Genomic DNA, 22,737 nt, shown 5'->3' with positions numbered 1-22,737 from the left:
ATCCCTGAGGGAAACTCATTCCACCTACGTGGGACCATCTCAGCAGCCCAGCCCAGCACTTTTTCACTGAATGGGGGTATCCAAGTGTTTGGACTCAAGCATAAGTGAGATCAGCTTTTCAGAAGAGAAAGCCCTTTCTGAAGTGGTAGAACCCCAGCAAAGTCAAAGCTGCTTCTGTAAATTGTAGCATGCCCCTGCAATGAGCAATAACAGCAGATATGTCTACAGAAAAGACACATTCAGGCTCATCTCTTGGGAAATCTCACTAAATACTTTCTCACTCCTCCACCATGCAGAAGAGCACCAGTCCTCCTGGGAAATTTATTACATATTTCTAGAGAAATAGCTAAATAACTCCTTTAGGAACCCTTTTAGATCAGATTACACTTTTCCCTGGAAGGGAGAGAATCCTATGCAAATAACACCAAATTACTATGGAAAGTTCCGTTCTTGGCTGGAAACACCTGGCTTACCGAAAGCATGGAGCTGTGTGTCCTGATCTCACTGTGGCCTCACGGCAGCCAGGCAGGTGAGACGCAAATAACCCCAGGAAAGAGGCTGGGGGGATAAAAATCCTCAAAGCAGAAGGCAGGCGGCAGAGCGCCAGAACGCACAGCTCTGGAAATGGCGCGGCAGCCAATGTGAGAAGGAAGCCATCACCTTTGCTTCGATTTAAAAGTCATCATGACAGCTTGAGAGATTGTAACATTTAAGTGACACAGTGACAGCTTGATCCAGTCAACAACTGCAATTCACAGAACCGCTCTAAACACAAACCCCGCTTCCTGGGTGCAGAGCAGCCGCTCAGTTGGGAAAGGCATGTATCCAAAAGGAGATGTAACATTAAAAATGTTCCTCCAGGATCCTCACTTGGCCAGTTATTCTGCATACACTGCACTGGTGAGACTTAGACTAGGGCTCTCTCCACCCCCGTGGCACAGAAAGGATATGAGCAGTCTGGTGGATGGAAAGTAAAGGAGAAGAATTGGCATCAATGTCAAATGTTCCATTATTCAATAGCAGCTACAGGTGTGCAGAACTTCAGAGGAAGCCTTTTTGTCACAATCATGTGAAAACTGAACCATGCAATCTCCCTTTACCCCTGCTCCTCCTGACAGCTCTGAGGTGGTTGCAGCAATACAGGGCAATACAGAACAGCCCCAGCTCACTGCAGGTGTCCCAGCCACATTAAAAAGAGAATTAGGCCTTCACTAAAATTTACAGTACACTTCTAACCTCTTTATAGTTAGGTGCTTGTTCTCTTGGGCAGTGAGTAACAACTAATGGTATTTTGCGCCTAATAATGGCACTTTTTTTTTTTTTGGCTTGCCCAATGTTCTGCTTATACAATTTAATGCTGTGGAACAATGCCAGAGTAACAATCCCCAGGCACCATCTTTCTTGGCAGATGATGAAAAACCAGTGCTGGCACTTCTTCCCCTGAGGTGTGGCCTTTTAGGTCCCCACAGCACATCTGGGAAGGATTGCTCAGAGCTGCTCTGGACATGATTTCTCAACACAGTAGGATTTCTGGGCATTTGCAAAAGGATTCTAACCCATGGCCCAGTTCAATAAATTACAAAAAAAAAAGGAAATACTGGAGAATATGTCCACAAAAAAAAAAAAATAAAGTTACTAGGCCAAATACTTATTTCCTCCCTTGCAATTGTAATGGTAAAGCTCTACTGTGCCCCTTCCTGCTGCCCAAAGGTCTTGTCACCCACAGGCAACATCAAAAGAATAATTTTGTTATTGTCATTTAGAACATGACTTTTCAGTGACCCACAGAAGTACAGCAACACAACACATTCTTACCAATGGTCAGCCCTCCACACAGTCTAATGCAATTTAAAAACAAGGCTAGTGTCTTTAACCTTATTTCACTGTTTCAGGTTGTCTTTAAATCAAATCAAATAAAGAAAAAGCTGAAACACTTCTACAGTTTTTGACTTCCTAAAAGTGCGTTTTATACTTAAGAAATATTAAGATAATGACCATCCTGAACAGAAAAACCAGGGGTTACAGAGCTCGCTGCCTTTGGAACATCTGCTCTGATTTGCAAGTTCCTCAGATAGCAAAAGAAGCCAGAAAATGAAACCTCCAGTAATGGCTCCTTTCCAAGCCTTTATGGCCACGGCTGGGCACTGAATTTTCTTAGACAGAAAGCAGGGCATCCCTGGCTGTGGCTGTGGACAAAGGCAGGCAGTGCCTGCAAGGCAGCTCGGGACCTGCTGGTCTCAGGTGTCTGGGGGGCTGTGCACTGCCCCTGCTGAGCCCCCCAGCTCCCTCGGGAATGGGACCTGCTCAAGGCAACCCCTGCTGATGCAAAATGACCTCTCTTGAGTGACTCTCACAGGCTGAATGGGACCTCAGGAGTCTGTTCAGTGCAGTCCTCTCCCTTAAGGCAGGACTGACCCTGCCTAAACTACTCCAGACAGACCTCTGCACAGCCTGACCTGAAGTCCCTCCAGTAATCAGTGACCTTCTGCTTTTCCATGCCATCTTCTTCTGGGGTTACCTATCCCTCTTATAGCAGTTTTACCCTAATGGGTAATCTAAATCTCTGGCTGGTTTTTAAGTCCTACACATTGTGCTTTCCAGAGTAGATATGTTGTTCCCTTTTTCTTAGCAGCTGGAAGCAGACAGACCCTGAACAATTAGGAGGCAAGAACACCCACAGGGAAGAGGTTATTTACATAAACAGGATCACAATGTGTGTGTGTGCTTATATATTTATTACTTATAAAAAAATACTGCAATCTCTTTTCTTTTCTAATTAAAAGACCCAGTTTGCCCTGCTGCACAAATGCTAAGCAGATTTAAAATGGGGACTTCAGTAGCTATTTTATGGCTAATCAAATGAGTAAATATAATGATCTGCTCCAATTCCCATTCTGATTACACAGTGTAGCTATTTCATTCCCTCAATAAGCTCCTTGCACCCAAAAAGAATAGTTTAACAAGCTTCAGAGCAGAATGTTAGGCTCAATTTCTCTAAAGGGTAATAGAGTGGGAGTGTCTGCATAATTAGCTTTGTTGGGCTCCTTCTCTCACTGTACAATACACACTATACAGAGCTTTCATTGTCTCTCCAGGTCTTCATGTTAAAGCAGAAAAATAATGCAGAGCACAAACCAATCATACTGGTTGCACAGAAGAGTTTTGAAAGACAGGAAAAGAGCTGGAGAAGTGTTAGCTAATTCAGCCCAAAAGGGCTCAAGCTTTAATTTAGCTTCAGCAATAAAAGCACACATGTTTATGTACATAGCTTATTCATCTCTAATGTACTGAACTCTTAGATGTTTCTGGAAGTTAAGATCTGCCAGACTACTAACACACTGATCAAATCATAGTATAAATCACTAAAGTACACTCAACAATTTCTTCTCTGCATAGAACTTGAAATTAAATTAGCAGCACACAATATAAAATGCAAAACATTACCTAACACATTTGGAAGAATTTGATATGAATTCCCTTACAGAGAATAAAAGTATTTGATATGCTGATTTTTCACAGCAAGAAACAATTTTTTAACATAAGCTGGCAAAACTGTAATATTTCTGTGCTTACAGAAGAATTTTCAGCTAGAGATTTGAAAATCCTTTCTGAAGTCAGACAGCCAGGTGGGATATGTTATTATTACCACCTCTGTTGTACAGATGGAAAACTTAATGCTAGAAAAATTAAAAATCTTACTGAATATAAAGGGATGTGTCAAAGACCTGTGAGGAAAGGGAGAACAGCAGATCCCAACCTGTTCCAAAGTACTGTGGCTGCATCAGACCTCTCCCAAATCAGTCATCCTGTATCTCTCCTCTCACTTTGTATTTGCAAGCAAAGTGTCTATGGATATTCTCTTTGGAAACTATCACACAAAAAAATTGGCAAAGAGGTCAGAATCCAGTCAATTTTTTTTTAATTCTGCAATGACTGAGGAAAAAATAAAACCCCAAACAAATAAAACCACCAAAACAAACCAAGAAAAGCAGGGCATTATGGAAGTTACTCTGAAAATCCCACAGCCAAACCACAGACTTCACCTCTAATAAGTAAAATCCACAGTTAAACCATTGTTTCAGAGTAAGTCAATAGCAAATAAAAAATAAAGATAGGTCTAATAGCCACTTCCACTTTTTCTTGGCATATAAGCTTACCAGTTCGTAGTTAGATAGCAATACCTGATCAGAAACAAATGGATACTGAACCTGCATTTTTCACATTCCTCTGAAATAACTAAGTATCCCTGAACCCTTGAGCCTTGAAAAGAGACAGCTAAGACTCAGACTGTACAAACGTGAGGAATGACTGTTCTGTCACTTGCAGTGCTAGAAAGAAGCAACAAGAAACCACCCTTGTGGGAGGTAAAGGGAAAATAGCAAGAATAAGGTGGGTCTGCCCCACCTTCATTGAACTTCTTTGTTATGGGATGTTTTAAATTCCAGAGATTTACATGAGCTCATAAAGCAATCGGATGAGCTGATGGTGGAAAAATCCTTGACTGAATATTAAGGAAGACATAATTTAAATCAAGACAGTTCTCTGCGAACAGCAAATTCTTAGATAAAGGAAAATATTCTGGGGAGGTGTAGATATGAATTTGCACCACTCTTATCTTTTTTCTTTGGTACTTATGGGGAAGAACACTGAGCTGGAGTGACCACTCATCTGACACAGGGTGGGAAAGGTCAGGTTCTTAATTTCAGGCCTATAGACCCTGATATATGAGAGAAGGATACTAAAAAGCAAAGGTTTAAATTCCACTTTCTCAAGTGGGCAGGTTATTTTTCTAAAAAAAAGACTTTTGCTACTTCTGTCTTTGAAAAAGTACCAGCAGCTGACCAGCACTATAATGACATGAGTCAGGACCAAATGTATTTGAGCAAATACACTCCAGATTCAACTTCCCTCCAAGCTCAGTTGCAGACAACAAATCCTACAAGAGCATTTATCTGAGTGCAGGATACCAAAATGCTTTCACCAGATGAGCAAAGACAGAGATGAAGCTGAATCTTAACAACGGCCAGCATCTGAGACACTCAAGAAAACTTGATAGGTAAATAGGATACTAAAAATTCCCTAGAGGACAGGCTTCCAACAGTGAAATTGCAGTATCTTCTGCATACAAGTGCAATTAATGGATTCAAAAACATGTGATGGAGCCAGTGCTGGATGCACTGGTACATGTCCACACAATGCATCTCCAAAGGATGGCGACAGTTCTGCGCACTAATCTTTACCATCTCCCTTTTACTATTCTGTGCGTGTGTGCAGGAAAAATTCACAGCTGCTGGGCACAACATTCCATTTGCAAAGCCAGTTCAAGCATCTCTGCAGAACAAGAGGATCACTTTCATGTTTCCTTGAGCCATTGGCTTACAGCTCCTCAGAGGTGTACGAGCAGATTGAGGGACCTGGTTTGGACACATAGGGAGTTCTTGAGCTGTTCATGCAGAGAAAAGCTTAAAAATGGAGAACAGCACCTTGGTGCTGTTGACTCTGCCAACTTAGCCACACAGAAAGGTGAAACAGCTGCACAAACTTGCAAGGTTGTGCCCCACGTTGGAGAGACACTTTATCCCAATCCACCCATGCTGCTGTAACAGAAGAGTGGAGAGAATAAAACTCCAGCAGACCAGATGCAAATACTAAAGGTCACAAACAGTACATCACCTACGCATCCTCACTGCACCAGGGGCTGGACATTCACCCAAACACCGCACACCAAGCAGGTGGGCAAAGAAATGGGGGTTTCCTTTTTTAACAGAAGAGCAGCCCAGAGGCATAAGATGGCTCAGCCAAGGTTACACAACAGCAGGAAGAGGTCTGGCAGTCTCAGGGACACAACACAGGACTGAGAACAACTTGCACGTCCTCCTCAGGTTCAGGGTGGGACTTGGTTAAAAGAAAGTCCAGGTTAGTGATAGATGCTGCAGACTGAACACTGCTTTCCTGCCCACTCTTTCAGTGTAGCCTTACTATCTTAAGTAAGTTAAAAGGAAACAATTATAAAGCTGATGTCAATCAGTCCAACCCGACTTTTCTTATGGTCAAAGCCCCAAATTCCTACCTGGAAAAACTCTGACAAATGTATCTGAGAACCCTGCAGTGTGCAGCAAGGAAAGCCCCTTCAGGACTCAAGCTGCTATTTTATATCAAGAGACATTTTTAGCCTGTAATTTTATCTCTTCCATCTCCCCCCATTGCTTGAAATTAAAATAAACATGGACCAGGGCCTAGGATTTTATCTGTCACATATTGCTATCATTAAACACACTTGAAATGAGTGGGTTTAGTTCAAATAAAACTGTCTCTTCCCTCTCCCTTTCTCAGCTCAACAAACATAAAATAGGAAACTGCACTCCAATATATTCAAGAAGCAACACACGTTACATCATGAGTAGATGATCCATCTGGCAGGCTGACATGGTAATAAGTTTGCTTAATTGTCAGGTCAGGCATATTACAGACCCAGTCTGTCAGTCCTTTTATTACAGCTCTGTCTGTACTGGGGAATTTCAACCTCCTCACACTCTGCGTGTGTAGACGTGGAATGTGTCCATATGGTACGAGGACGTATGCATGGACACATATATGAAGTGTCACTCAGAACAAGGAGATTAAATTAAGAAAGGAAATGCTGAAGTCAAATAGCTCTTAGCAGCTGTATGCATTTCAGTCTGGAATAATCACCAAAAGAAAGCAATGAGATATTTACATTTAATTTATTTGAAAGTGGGCTGGCAAAAGCACTGATTATAGGGGATAATCCAGCACTGCCTCATAAGGAAAACAGCCAGAGATCCTCAGATGTTCCCTCCATTTATACTTTTTAAGCAATCGGCCCATCATTTTGGTTTTGGCTCTATGCAGCTCGATCATGCAGACAGTCTCCGGAGACTGTCCATATGTCCTCCTGAGAAATCACTGAGCAAATGACTGAATTCATCAAATGGATGCTTTTCCTTTAAAAAGCCCAAAAAACAAAACAAAAGCCACCTTTTTCCTCCTTTGTCTTTGTGCCTTACCTCATCTCCTTCTCCATTAATGAGCTCAATTCTGAAACGATTTTATTTACAGGAAGGCTTCAAGGTGTTCTGAAATACAATTTGTAGGAAAGATGCCAAATATAAATTGTATTTTCTAGGCCTGCCTGCATTTGTGATTTTACATGAGCACGCACACATATGTTCAATATCCAAACAGCAGGTGTTCCCTAAAGTTTTATTGCCATTAGTTAGAAATGACCACATAACTCAACAAAGTCAAAGCCAAGTCTTGTCAAAGGCAAGTCTTGCCAGAAAGTCTGATGATTTCCAGTATTAAACAGCCCTGCTTTGCAGTGCTGGCTCTGGCTCTTCCATATATCTCCAAAACCTAACAGTGGTCCACATTTACCCGAAAGAACCACTTAACAATTCATCCTCTGTGTGGTATCTCCACAGCTTTTCTCAGGAAGCAGCGAGTGCTGTCTCGAGCACGGTAGCAGCTGTCACTGGGGCCTCATAAAACACCATGATCTTTGTGGTAACTCTTTTCCACAGCCAGATCCCTTGTCTTGCACTTTGGACATGAGCTGCTGATGCAGACTGCAGTCAAAATCTTTCCAGAAAAAGATTAAACATAATTCAAAACAATATCTGTATTATCTCCCTGCTGAACTACACAGTGCTCAAAAGAATCCAGCTGAACAACTGCTTTTCTACCACTTTTTAGGACTGTAAAAGGGTTGCACAGATATTCCATATAAAGCACAGTTGATCTTTCTGCAAACCAGCACAGTAATCAACCCCAATATCCTCTCGTCCCCTCTTGATAATCACAGCTTGAAGCTGTGTGTGCAACCTGGCTTTCTGCTGGATGGAAAGAGAACTGTGCCTCCCATCTTTCTTGAATTCTCCTTGGATCACAAGTTAATGGTTTTGGAAGATGGCATCAAAATTGCCTGAGACCCCAGGATGACTGGAGTGATTGCTGATACACAAGATGGCAATTCTTCATAGTTCTGAGCTGCCTGGGACAGGAATGGGTTCTATCAACACCTTACAAATCACTCCAGAGGGGCTAAGGTACTCAGCCTCTTGTCAACCCAGAGAGAAACAACGGTGCAACTTATGGCAGGACAGCAAATTCTCTGACCTTGCTTATGCTGGCAATCAGGTGAGATGAATGCAACAATCCTCCCTGTGAGGCACAAGTTGCCATGCAAACTGAGCAACCTGCCCTTGCTCTTACTGTACTTATGCACACAAAACTACTTCCTTCCAAGTGAAGAATTCATTGTAAGATTCAAAATATTTTGTTTGGGCAGGGAGGAATCAGTATCAGACTGCAAACATTGGCAGAAGTATTTATAATTGCTTCAAAATCTCCTTTTTCTGGCCACGTCCCCCCCTTTTTTTTTTTTGTTTAGTTTTCTTTTTTAAATCTGTGGGGAAAGACAGTAATATCCATTGGACCAACACATTATTGATTTTCCATAGAAACAGCAGTTAGAGTGCTCACTTTCAGCAGCATGTTAGTTTTATCTTACTGTAATTTTTTTTTTCATTTCATCCTCTTTTACATACTCATAGAAGTTTCCTATTCACTACTGAAACACCATATGGTGATAATATATGCTAACACAGGCACAGTGACACAGTCCACAAGCCTGCTATTGAGCAAAGTTGACAACATAAGGCTGAGAGAATTGTAAGTGCTTCCAAGCCACAATAAGTACGTCACCTAATTGCATTTTACTGTGATGCAAAGAAGTCTGAGTCAAGGAAGGAACTTCTTTACAATGAAATTGTAACAGCCTGGAGTAATTTACAGTTACTTGAAGAACTAGAGCAAGGATTTATCAATTCATGGCTTTCAGATACAGGCTAGATGTGGGGATTTTTTTCTTGTTTTTTTTTGTTTTGGTTTGGTTTTTTTAGCCTAGGCAGCTTTAATATACAGAAAGAGACAATGTATTTCAGCATCACAGTAATCTCTCAAAAGATTCCAGACAGGAAGGCCACAGGCAATCAATAAGAGAAAATATAGACACTGCTTCTCAAACTATTCACAGATGCCTCTGCCTCTTATTTTAATGAGCTAGGTTTTGAACTAGAACATCTTGGAACAATCCTGAGATATATTCAGGCTATAAATGGATCAGGTTTATTTACACATTGGTAGCAGAGTTTGATGTAGAAACTACAGGGCCAGGTCTCACTTTTCTGTGGAGCTCTAGGTCCTTAGAGGTGGCCCTACCTGTAACGAGGCTGTGAATAGACCTGATCAGCCTTTGGAATGGCTAGCAAGGGCTCTAGGGAGAGATCCTCTCTCCCTGGCAGGGCAGACCCTCAGAAAAACAGACCATGAAGAACAGGATGGACCAGTGAGTGACAACACCATCCCAGAATGTCACTGATGTCTGTCCAAGGCCCTGTTTTACAATGAGCTGCAAGGTCTCTCTGTGCCTCAGTTCTCCATCTGCAGAACAAAAGAACAGAACTTCTCCCACCCCAGGGCACAAGGATCAACTCATGGAAAGTTGCAAGCACTTGTGCAAACAGGCAGCAATAAGTAACAAGGACAAACTCACAAAGGCCATACTTTAAATGTCAGGGCTTCCCAGTGTGTTTAAGCCTTCACCTTTCAAGTTTAGAAACTACCACTGCAGAAGGCAGCTGCTCTCCTCTTCTAAAGAGAACAATTCCACAGGAACTCCTATCAATAGGATCTATACCTGCCCTGCAATGATCTCTGGATAGATTCCAAGCAATTTGAAGGCACACCAAGGCAATGCTCGCCTTGCTGTGAGCGTGATGCACGAATCACAAAGTCATCACTCCCATTTTGGTAGAAATGACCTGGGGATTACACCTAGCAGAGTGCACAGTGGGAACAAAAGTCCCAAGTGATGTATTGCCATGCAGGTGTTTCTACAAGTTGCTCTGCTGTTCCCTTGGTGCTGAATGATTTCCTTTCTCTAGCAGGGAGGGAAACGCAGCTGGTTCCTCCTGTGCACAGAAGAGAAAAACATAACACAAAAGGAACAGAAACCACAGAGAGCAGAGCAAAGGAAGCCTGATTTCCTATGGACTTGTGTCTTGCGTCTTGAGCAGACTCTGACCCTTCCTGTTCTCATCAGTTACCTCTCCTGACTGCCCCCCCTCACTTCCCTTCTCCCCCTAGTATTAGCCTTGGCATTTGTCTGTGTGTGTCAGCCAAACAATCCATGTTCCAGGTCAGAGATCCTGGTTACAGCACAGTCTGGAAGAGCAAAAGTTCAAACTGCCTGCAGGACACGCAGCAGGCGTGGAGCTCGCTGTGCACGTGTGCAGCGGGGCCACTCCACGGGCCAGGCAAGGACAGCCAGCACCTCCCTGCAGCTTCCCAAGATGGGCATCTGAGGGATCCCTCCTCCCCAGCCACAGAGTTCTTCACACAGATACCTGTCCCACAGACCCGCCTAAAAGTGGGCACAGAAATCAAACCATATGCGGGGAGCAGCAAACTGCTGGACACCAATGGGTGCTGTAGGAAGAATTAATCAACTGTGCTTTCATCTCAAAATGCCCCAGTTATTTCCTTGGCAGGCACTGGGCACAAGAGTGGCTGCCACATGTGGGGAAATCAACCCCACACCCAGACATCTTTAAATCTTCCTGACAGGGGATGTTCTCACACACGCTCTGCCCATGGAGTATGAGATGAAGATAAATCCATGACAGGGTGCCCATGGCGTGGCCTCAGCTCCTCTGGTGACTCAGGCACAAACCAAGTCATCTGATCTTCCAGTGCCTAGGTTCCTCCCCTGCCCATGAGACAGCCAGTGTACTTCCCCATTTCACAGGGCTGCTGTCATGGTGGTGAATCTGATGCCGCCGAAGCACTCGGACGCATCGACCCATGCAAGAGTGAGAGCAGAGGCTGCGTCCCAACTAAACACAGGTTCCTGCCCTGGAGGCAGCTGCTCTTTGCTGGCTGGACACACGGACAGCTCGTGAAGGGCACCGCAGCCCTTTGAGGAGAGAGCCAAACCACAGCGAGTGCCAAAATGCAAGGATGGGGAAATGATGACAGGCTTCCTGAGATGACAGCTTACAGTGGCTCAGTCCCATTGTGGGGAAGAAGATAGAAAACAAAACATAACAATAGGTAGAAAGCCTTGAAAAGCTTTAGAGAATAAGAGCCCTGCTCTCAACCACTCACAGCAAAACAATCACAAGTGCAGAATAAGAAAAAGACCAAATTATGCACTACTATTTGCTTTTTATCACTGTTCCCAAAGTAAATGTTTATCTTTGTCCATATACATATTTAAGATGCCTGCACAGATTTTAAAGTCCAATATATTCAACACTAGACGTCATCTAAAGTTTTAGCCAAACACGTAGGCAGAAAACCAAAATGGATGCAGAAAAAGAGAAAGGGAAAAATGGAAAAGAAAACCTTACTGATATTTCTGTGAACTTGATTATATATCAGAAAAAGAAACAGCAGGAGTACTGCTGAATTTATTTTCACTCTGATGATAGTACAAGAGGAAGAAATAATACCCTGCAAAGGTCACTCTTATCCTGTTCATCTGTGACAGGCTGATAATCCAGGATCTCAGAAAACTTTCTTTAAAAATCTTCATGGACATGCTCTTATCAAAAGGATTAAGGTTTAATACATACCAGCAGATGCAACCGATTCAGGCATCTGCTAATCAGAGCAGTGTCAGTTGCCGCACGCACCGGCTGGAGCTGATGGCTGCAGGAAGGTTTTCCTTCTTATAGAGAAAGACCAAATCCAAACATACATTAAATCATCTCTTGGCTATGCCTCCCAACTCGTATGTTCATGGCTGAGCATCCTCGTCCTGTGCACAGTCCTGCCTGCATACATGTCAGGGATGGCAGGACAGATGTGCTGCTCACAGCCAGCACACCCACAGTGGTCCTCCCACAAAGACCCAACCCTGGGACCACCTCAAATGCCACCCACGTGGGGTGGGAATGTCACTCTGCCTTTGGAGAGGGGAACTGCAGGAGGAAGGGTTTCTGGATGTAGAGACTTTGCATTTTAAGAGCTGGGAGGAACCTACTGAAATTACTCCAGATGGGATGCTTCTTTTCCTACTTTCAGTAATGTGCCCGGATTTTCCAGACAGCACAAAGCCAGCATGCTGCAGCCAGAAGCAGGAGCACAGCTCACAGAGGTGACCCCATCTTCAAAACAGCCCATGCAACTCCTGATGTCCATGACTATGGCAAAAGTGTCACAGCCCACTGAGAACAGCCAAAGTCAGCACCCTGCAGTGAGTCTGCACAAGCCATCTGATGCTGCTATTTGCCAGCTCAATGCCAGCTTGGGCACACCACTGTGAGCCACTGTCATCCCTCGGTGTGCACATGAGCCATCCAAGTTAGCAAAACAGCAGCACTCACAGCCTTCAGGAAAAGCACAAAAGCTCTGGAGTAGCTGGATGGTCCTACTAAAAGGTCATCAACCCTTTAGAATGGACTTTGGATGCTTCTCAGCTTCAGCAGATGAGCTTATTTCCAATGAGCTCCTTTGTCCTACAGCAAAGAGATTCAAATGCCCACAATGCCCAAAATGCACAGACCCCAAGAGAATAAATACAAACAGCACTTTGCAATTGGGAAAGCACTGCCTGGCTACTGTGCTGTGCTGTTGGACACTGAAGACTGTCTGGCAAAGCTGTGCAGATGCCCAGCAGTTACATGTGCTCAGACCAGCAGAATGAGGCCAGGAAACTTTTATTTACCTCAAATATCATATGTGAAGATGGCTGAAGTTAAGCTATCCATTTCAGCCCAAACCAAACATCTGAAACAGCCATATCCCTGAGTCCCATAACTGAGGAACCATAAAACTCTCCACTGCATAAATGCTACAGGAGGGAGGAATTCATTCTGAATGCACCAAATCAATTTCAATCTGCTTGTACCTCTAAATTTTCTTTCTTAAAAGAAAGAAATACATTCCTGACAACAACTGGAGTTCTGTAACATACCTTGTGGACTGCACTTCCAAAATCCTTTTGATGCGAACCAACCTAAGCAGCCAGGCTCAGGCACATACCAGGAACAACGAGACTGACTCTGAGCCTGGAGTAGCAAATTTGCACAGACTGTTTTGGGTTCAGATTCACTGATCTGTTTTTCACAGTCTCAGCCCAAACCAAGAGCAATCATTATGACCTTTCTCAAAGCTGGAGGAATGTGCTTTCCCTTGCTGGGCTGGGAGCTTTAATCATGGTTGGAGACCCAGCTCACTATAAACCAAGATAAAACACCTGAACTCTCAGCCATTGCATTCCCGATGCAGCTATAAATGGGGCACTACAATTAGAAGTTCACAGGGAAGAGACCTCCTAGAAGACTTCAGCACTCAACATTTTGCCTTGGTTTGCCACTGGACAGGTGAAACTGTTCAATCCTGTCCCACCACTGCAAGAAAATACATCCATTGCCTTTTCTCTGCTTTAATTATCCCCAAATGGTTATCAAAATAAGTGACAGGATAACCACCAGCACTGTCAAACATTTAAATCCCTTTTAAATTCCAGTCATTACAGGACACTATTTCCCAGTATGCTTGAAACTTAATGAAAATGTATCACTGATATTTAAATTTAATTTTCTTTACATTTTTATTGTTCTGTAGCTCACATTTAGAATGAGCCTCTTTTCCTTCAAAATAGTGCTCCCTTTGGCTTAAAGTCTTGGATAGTGACAGATGTCTAGTACTGGGGGCAATGACACAGAGGCAGGCATGAATCCGTAGATATCCTGCCTAACTCTGCCTTCATGTTCCCCACCTGTTTGCACAACCACATCACCCAAAGGCCTTCAACCCAGACCAAGGTTCCACATTGCTACATGCCATACACATGGAGAGTAAGAGGCAAATCACATCGAAGCCGTTGCCAAGCTACAAGGACAGAAGAGATTTTGAGAGGAAGGAGAGAGGAAACACTACATTCAAGGTCATTTAACACATCAGCGGTTGCTGGGAATGAAACAGGTCTCCAGAGTGCCAGCCCAGTTCCCTCTGGATCAAGCTGCTTCTGAGAGCTGTACACAAGTAGATTTCATTTGACCATGGTGCACGGTCAAACAAGATTTTTTTTGCTATTCAAATATTTCACAAATTTTGGCTGCAGAGCATTTGCTTTTAGAAAAACTTTACATACCATCAGGTCAGGTACATCCTATTACCTGGTACACCTCCAACAAAGTGCTATTTTGCTAAAAAGACATTCTGTTGGAAATTCAGGATAAAACTCAAGAATTTCGGAAGGTAGGTGTCCAATTCCAGACAAAGCAATTATCATTCAATACATAATTCACAGCAGGGACAAAAAATCCTGAGCTTACGTCTGCTGCTATTTCCAGTATTTCATTTTCCCAGTCTCTGCTGGAAGCCTTTTCTCCAGAGTCACAAAGTTTTCTTGTTTTTTTTAAAAAATGCAAACATTTGTTTTATGGGCTGAAATTTGGCATGTTTGGCTTGGAGTGGCTTGTTTTTATTTTTTTTTTGTTTGGTTGTTTTTTTTTTTGTTTGTTTGTTTGTTTGTTTTTTGGTTAAGGTCTTGCTGCACTGATCTCTTATGCAAGGATTTAAGCAGAAAGGGCAAAAACTGGTAAAAAATATCCTTTAATAGAGGAGTCAGATGACCAGAGCATTCACTAGGCCTCTGCTTAGGGGGGTCACACAATTTATTACTTGCTCCTGCTCCCATCCATGGAAATTATGCACCTAACATCTTGTCTTTTACTAATGAAAGATACAGTGGGTTCTCTGCTTCTGAACTTTCCAATGAGTTACTGCAATTCAGACGGTGTGATATGTACACACAGGCACATTGCAGCTACACAAGACTTTACTCATCAGACTAGTACTTTGAAACTGCACCAAACGGGAGGAAAATATTAATTAGATGTTTTTTCATAATGCATCTGCAGTTCTTCCAACAACATCTGCAGCAAGTTAAACCACATATGCCACTGCAGTCATGGCAATTTTGAGATCATGTTGGTCATCTTGTACCATTTCAATTTACTGAACCAGTGGGCTAGAACTGGCCATGCTGGTGAAGGTAATGCAGATCCTTTCTAAAGCTTCAGTTCTAGATTAATTCTTTGAATACAGTCTCTCCTACACCACGTCACATGACAGAAAGCATCCTTAGATAAAGGATAAAGATGATGATTTAGTCTTGTAATTTTCTGTCCTTTTAGGTATGTGTAGTTTTGAAAGGAAAAAAAAAACTTGCATTTAATCACTTCTGTAATTCCAATGGGATTTTAATGCTTCTGTGATTCAGAGAGACTTTTGCTTGCAAGACATGGACTCAGCCCAGGTCATCTTTGCTTTCCTACTCATCTGCCTGGAATTAGGCAGGACCACAAGGTACCAGGAGGGCACTGCTGACCACAGGTGTCCAAACTCTCTCCCTGCCTTGGTGATCAGTTTCAGGTCATGGCAATCACCAGCCCTTGTCATCTGCCTGGCCCACAAAACACACCCAGGTAAGCATTGCAGAGATGGTGCAGAGATTCACACTCACCCATGTCCTCAACAGCACAGGCTAAGGGACGTTGTCTGGGGTTGAATTGACCCAACCTTTCTGAGAAACATTACATCCCTCTGTGTCAGAGGCACCCCCGGTGCAGCGTGTGCCTCTGCAATCTTGAACTCATACCAAGGATCAAAAGAGCTTCCCTTTGTCTGAATTTATGCCAATGGACAGCATTTGTTAAATAAACTGCTTGTCATTACCTTGCTATCACTCCTACTCCAGTGAAAGAGGACTATGTTACAATTTATCTTACGTTGCTTTAAAACCATCTTGAAGATAGTATAAAAAAGAAACATAACAATAAAATTTCTCTCATTCCAAAATAGGAGTCTCCCCAAGGGCAAGGTATTCCTATAAAATTATTGTAATGCTTTAACCACGTAAGCACAACTGAAAATGTCTTCTCTGAAAACAAGTCGTAGCTCTTTTTTCCTATCTGCAGCCATTATCCTGATAAATTTGGGAAGGGCAGCTAAGGTGTAATCCAATAAATGTGCTGATGTTCTAAGTAAGTACCTTACAATTTGCAGCCTAATCTATTATCCTACTATAAGACCATCAAATGACTCACCAGTTTTAATACTTAGTACAGATCAAACAAAGGAAAATATCAAAGCTTTACGTTCTAGTTCCACCTTTCAAGGACTTGTTTGAGTACTCTTTAATTACAGCAGATGATACATCCAACTCTGGCATTTTCTTTCTCTAACAGCTGTAGTTAGAAGTTGCTGTAGCAGTACTTTTTATGGGACATTATTAAGTGAACTAAGAGATGCTGAGAAGTCAGACAGACTTAACAAATCCAGTTGTCATTTGATCCCAGAGATGGAGTTCAGCTTCTTCTGCCCACCAGACCACACAGTGTGTGGTGTACCTGGGAGCCTCACCATGCAGGTGCTCCTGGGTACAGGTGACAAATCTGCAGAGCCCCCACCTGAGCTGTGGCAGAAAGCCATGGGAACAAGCATGTGAATGAATGGGAATGAGCACATCCTCTTGGAGGGTGATGAGCTTCAGAAGTCAGATCAAGTCCCAAACTTGGATTGTGACTTCAAATCCTCCAGAAACTCAAATAAACCTGCAGAAGTTTGGATTTGAATGCCGTAATTTTTAATTTTATTATTTTTTTTAATGGTAAAGGTGTAAAATAAAAGTGAAAAAACAACCTATTCACAGAACCCCAGATCCCAAAGGAAAAAGCATCAGGAAACAGTCAGCAGCACTGTCAGAAAACTGCAGATGCTCCATGAAATGGATACAGAAGTTACCTGTCCCCACAAAGATGTCAGAGCTGACTCTGGGTGTTGCTGAGGAAAAATGGGGAGCCCAAATCTCCTTCACCCAACTCCTGCAAGTGTTTTGAGTCTATAAAGTGTTCCCCAGTAACAAGTGTGCACTGGAGTGTGTTTTGCCCATGCAAACAAACTGAACATGGGTTATTCACCACAGTGCCTCAGCAGAGCTCATATCATTTATCACAACAACAAAACCCCACTGGGAAAAAGGCTGAATTGTATCTGGTTTACATTGTTGGTCTTTTTGACTGACTAACCCAAATTGGACGATTTTTCAAGGACAAGTTTGTAAGTTCATGCAACAACGGTCCCTGCAGAAAGCATGGAAACACAGAGCCACTGGGTGCAGGGAGACACCTTCAATAGAGCACAAATCTGATTTCACTCTGCTTTTGCTCCATTTGCAGACTTGGAGAGATACAAATCTAAAGATATTCCAATCACTGTTTTAGTTCTGCTACAAAGGTATCACTTCTCAGTTAAAAGAAATGGAGTAATGAAAACAACCAAAAAGATAAACCAAAGAGAAGGCTTCTATGGATAGTGGGTGTGAACCCATCACTCACCTATCCCTTTGACACTTTTGACTTTTGGGCTTTACTAAGAGAATTACAGCATGCAAATACCTGTATAAAGCCTACAGACCCACACACATGTAAAAAATGAGACCAGTCATGAGACTAGGAAGGCATAAAAATATCTAGGATGATTTTATGAGATCTCAAGAACTGCCCTTTTAAAAGTGCCACTGGGGTGTCACCACTTCCACTGATAAATAGATGACATCTCACCAGAACTTAAATAGCTCCACTCAAGCACTACCTAGATGAGTGACAAAAATTAGCCAAGTCGCTGTCACCCCTGCAGTCCTCGTCTAGACACAGCAGAGAAGTGTAAATTCCAGTCTGCCTTGCTGGGCTACAGCCACCCTGACAGCTGAGCTCCAATCCAAAGCACTTCATGAGATGAGGATATCTGGATCCTTCTGGAGGCACGACAGACAAAAGTTAACAGAACAGAAAAACAACAACAAAATAAAAGCACAAAAGTACTTGTGAAGCGAAAAGGTTTTAATTCACAAGTCATTGCTGGTTGAAAGTTGAGGCAAATGAAATGCCATTTTTTGCAAGTATTTTTCTAACAATCTCTGTGGCGATCTGACAATCGGGATCAGAGGCCCTTTGCTCAGAGGTGCGGCAGCTTTTGAGCTGGTGCCCCCTCAGAGCAGCTGTACCCTTCTCCCCATTGACAGCCACATCTGGATGCTATCAGGAGGAACTGGCAGGCCTTCTCCCAACAAATACCAAGCACTTAGCAAATTGACTCCAGAAGTTGATGCTGGCCCCTTTCCCACTCTGTGTTTACACAACGTGCCACTAACCTGTTGAGTCCGAGGTTTGTATGGAGAGCTGCTCTCTAGGTCAGCCAGGATGCTGGTCAGAGAGTCAATTTCTGCATCTAAACTGGACCGCCTCTCCTCAAGTGTCTTGCCACCAGGATTCACCTTAAAGAAGGGAAAAAAGTTCCAGTTATTCAAACCACTTGGTTTCTTACTGTCCTCACAGAGCTGCACCCATGGCTCAGCAATAATTCTCAGGTTGCAGGGACAAACATGCTGAAATCCTATAGCTCCCTCCAGAACTAACAGCAAGCTGCCATGTCACAGAATTTTACGCTGCTTTGGGGCTTTTCTTCACATATTTGCCACAGGGGTCCCATTGTGTAAAACCGACTTGGAGGATTAGCAATTCACCAATCTGCTGCTGAGCTGAAGAGGCAGGACAATCCCAACACCATGAGATGGAGAAGATGTGTTACAGAAGGATACCTGTCTGGAAAGACAAAGCTAGGGACAGGCTTGAGCACCTGGATCCTGGGAGCATCTTTTCTGCAATGTTCTCATCTCAGGCAAAGCACAAACAGAACAGAGCTATGAGCCACAGTAGCTAGTGATTGGCCAGGTGCACCTATTCATAATTTAAATCAATTCTTGGTAGGTGCACCTGTCTGATTCAACACTTCTTCACAAATTCAATCTGAAAAATGAGCCCCTTCAAGGAGGAGTGAAAAAGTTCAATCCATTTCTAGCAGATTGAAGGTGAAGGGTGTGATTTGTAACAAGCAGTCACAAAATAACATAAGTAAGGTCCATGTGAAAAGGCTTTTATGCAGGAAAGCCCATGTCCAGAGCAAATGCCAACCTGCAGCCAAGGATCCTAATTCAATACAGTTCGCTTTCTTTCTGCCTTCAAAACAGCCTAGTCCCATTTGTACCCAGGCTGTTTGGGTCACTTACTTGGAAGGGAAAAGATGTGAATTTTCAGCACCACCACCACCACCCACCTCAAAAAGTAAAACCCAGAACTCAACACCACAGCAGAGCATGTGACCTTCCAGCCACTGTTTAAGGGCAACACTGCAATCCCTGCTAGAATAAGCATTTTTAAAGAGGACTCATTCACATGCTTTGTTTTTGATAAATCAACCTAATCCAAAACCTCTGGAAAGGACCACTGTGCTGTACAGCCCAACCCAACAGCAGGACCTCTCAACAGGACACAAAGTCAGGTAAAGGCTGGGAATCATCCTTCTCAATGTTTTCAGTACTTTGGGAATTAGGCAGTTCCACTAGGAATGGGAAATTTAAGAAAACCAGCTGAGGATCCCTGCCTTGGACAAAGTAGATATCAGGGCCAGGCCACCACCAGGACACGCACAGAAACCAAAGTTCTTGAATCAAGTGAAATATTACACTGAAAGTCTTTTCTCAACCTGAGTTATTTTTCTCCTGTTCTTCCACGTCTTACCTATCTGCAAATCCCCCGGACGGGACAGAGTCTGTCTGTGTATGTGCAACTACAGAGTTCTGTGCAGAACTCATTCAGAGGTTGACACTGTCAATAACAAAAATACTAAAGAATTACCTAACAACTCACCTAATTTCAACTGCAAAAGCTGTTCAGACCATACCAGCACCTTCCCACAGACAATCCAGCTTTGCCTTCACTCTCACCAAGTTACTTCAATTTTCCAAGCCAAAAATTTGCCTTTTCGTTTGGCTCACTGGCTCTTCCATATAGTTTTTATTTAAATTTCATTTTAGGAGCAGTCAATCATTACCTGTTTTAAAGAACTCACCAGTGATTAAACTGACACATAAATGGCAAGTTGGTCAAAGAGAGACAGGCTATGGATAGTAGGCAGCCTCTGATCTGCCAAACTTATACGTGCTGAGGCATCCATTAGCTCCTAATGATTATTAAATCTTATTAGATTACAATATATTTGGCTTGACTAACAAGAAAATGGAAGTTCCAGTGCGGCTTATGCAAGAACACACCATTTAAAAGGCTGAAAGTCAAGTTAGAAAATACTTACAAACTCTTCTTGCCTATTTTTATTATAGAGCCAAAATGCTTCCATCCAAATCATTGTTCAAAAAAAGAAATATTTTTTACAGGAATTAGCCCAGACCATTACTCCTGGCTAACTGCAGGCACCTGGTTTTTCAAATCTGCAGAAGTACAACTACTTTTCCACTTCATGGCTCTTGTTTGGTTTTTCTACATCTTCCAGTTGTTGGCCTGTAACTTCCACAGGCTTCTCAGACAGAAAATCTGTGATTGCTCTACTCCAGAGAATTTTGAAGCTAAGCAGCCAAAAGTGAGCCTGGAAAGGAGAGGGGAGATGCAAAGGGCATCCAAGGCCCCAACATGTGAGGTGATAAATCAAGCCAATTGCAAACCCAAGAATAACACTGGAATCCACATAGGACCTGCGTGGTACCCTGACCCTGGAGAGAAGGGATGGTGGCAGATGAGAAGATTAGCCAATTTCATTTCTGCTTCTTAGCGTTTCTGGGCCATATTATTCCCAGGTTCTCATTCCCCAGAACAATTATGCAATAGCTGACTAGCAAATGCTGCAGAACAAGTTATAAGGTTGTAAAAGTTAAATGTCCTTAGGAAACCTAGAAAAATAAAACAACATAGAAGCATCTCTATTGATTCTGGGCTGATTTATTTAATTAATTAAAACATAATCAACACAGATTAAAAGCCTAACTCTACAAACGCAGGAACATAATGCAGTGCAACAGTGCCAACAAATGACACTACCGATGTGTGCCATGGCCCACTGGGGCAGAAATGGACTTTAAAGACTTTTAAGAAACGGTAATCCTCACAAAGATAGGTTTCTGGTTGCTTTTTCTTCCCCATCCCTACAAATCTTGAATCTTCTCTCTCCCCACAGTGTTCTGTATTCAACTGAAGGATTTGCTGCGTGGGCAAACTGGAGCATTTGCAACGCAAACTTCAGCAAGAGAGGGTTAAGTTATTCCTCTTCCCATGCTCTTTGTCATGACGTTGCTATAAAAGTTTTATGATATTGTTCTGGAACAAAACCCGAGCGCCAGGTCCCAAGGCACAGCAGGTTTGCACAGACACGGCTCTGCTCCGAGGAGCCCGGGCTGGTTAAGCTCAGAGCCCCGCAGATACAAACACCGGAACCAGAGGGAACTGCTAATTCTATTTCTGTCTGGATTTATGGCATTGTTGCAGACATGTCACTTGTGCGCCCCCTCTTCCAGCCAGCAGAATATGGAAAAATGGGTTTAAAAAGAAAAAGGATGCTATCTTTGGCTCAGCCAAAGTGAGTTCGACAAAAAGCAAACGTAAGCCAACCCAATCCAACAAATTACTCATCCCAGAGACTATCCACTCACGTGAACTTCTGCAACGCCTACACTCCTATCCCCTGGCTCAGTCTCTGCTGTGAGTCAAAAGAGAGAAAAACAGCAGAGAACTTCACTGCTTGGCTTGTTTGTCTGCCCCTGAATTCCTGGCATGCAGCTCAGAGCAGTTCTGATGGTAATCCACTCCCAAGTCCCATCAACCCACTCTGCTCATTTGAAAATTTTCTTTACTTTTGCTAATCCTACAACCCAACAGCAGCCAGTGCCACAGGTCCCCCCACACCACTCCAAGGAACGTTCATTATACAACGTGCAGTGTAGAGGTCAATGCAGGGTCTCAAATTTTATCTCACTGTGCTAAAAGGGTTGTAAGACTATTCACCAGGCTAAAAGACATGAAAATCACAATGTTTTCCCTAGATGTCACCTCTTCCTACAACCATAGATCACCTCCTTTTATCATATTTTGCAGCTTTCAGCAGAGGAACAAGAACGTTTCTCATTTAACCAAGCCAGCTCCTTGAAGCGGACTCGGAGAGAAGAATCTGGCTTCCAGATGTCCTTCCTAGCTCCTGCTCCAAATTCCTTTCCCTGCCCAGGCCCAGGCATCTCTCTTTTATTCTGTGTTCCCCTCTCTCCATGCCCTGTTTGCTGCCTTGCAGGGCTGTAGCTCAGGCCAGGCATTAGCCCCTGGGATGAGAGGTGCAATGTGGGCTGCCAGGTTGGCCTCTGAGCCAGACTGCTGGTCCCAGGTGGTGTTGCTATGTCAGGGAAACATATGGAGAGTGGCTTTGCAGCAGCGACCTGCTGACATGGGTGGCAGGGTACAAGTAGCTCCAGGGCCCCAGCATGTATTTTCTACCAACACAGGGCAATGGTCAATCTCCTGAATACTTTGGAAGCATCAGGACTTTGCTCACCACAGTGCAATTTTCCAGCATCAATATCCACCATCTCTCCATCCACCTCAAAAGTCTTGAGGTGGATGTCACCTCTAACAGAGGTTGAGTTCAGCACATTTGCATGCTTCCTGAGTGCTGTGGCCAGCTCATACTCAGGACTGCGTCCCAGGAACATGAGCTGTCATCCATGGGAAATGTAGAGCTGGTTTATCTGTGCAGACACATCCAAGACAGCAGACCTGCAGCTAAACACACAACCTTTCTTGTAGC

General features: G+C 43.2%; 1 protein-coding gene across 2 annotated transcripts in view; it reads right to left on the bottom strand.

Moving 5' to 3' along the window:
• The window catches only part of LPP (LIM domain containing preferred translocation partner in lipoma), a 298,039-nt gene that overhangs the window by 132,915 nt on the left and 142,387 nt on the right, over nucleotides 1-22,737 (bottom strand). For both annotated transcript variants that reach the window (XM_062499363.1, XM_062499362.1), the window contains one exon: nucleotides 18,251-18,373. In XM_062499363.1, the coding sequence (XP_062355347.1) occupies nucleotides 18,251-18,373 (123 nt within the window). The remainder of the gene's footprint in view (nucleotides 1-18,250; nucleotides 18,374-22,737) is intronic.

This window comes from Cinclus cinclus, chromosome 10 (genome assembly GCF_963662255.1).
Source record: "Cinclus cinclus chromosome 10, bCinCin1.1, whole genome shotgun sequence".
NCBI classification, from domain to species: domain Eukaryota; kingdom Metazoa; phylum Chordata; class Aves; order Passeriformes; family Cinclidae; genus Cinclus; species Cinclus cinclus.
Note: the sequence above shows the minus strand (reverse complement) of the source record. Positions and strands in the feature narration are given on the sequence as shown.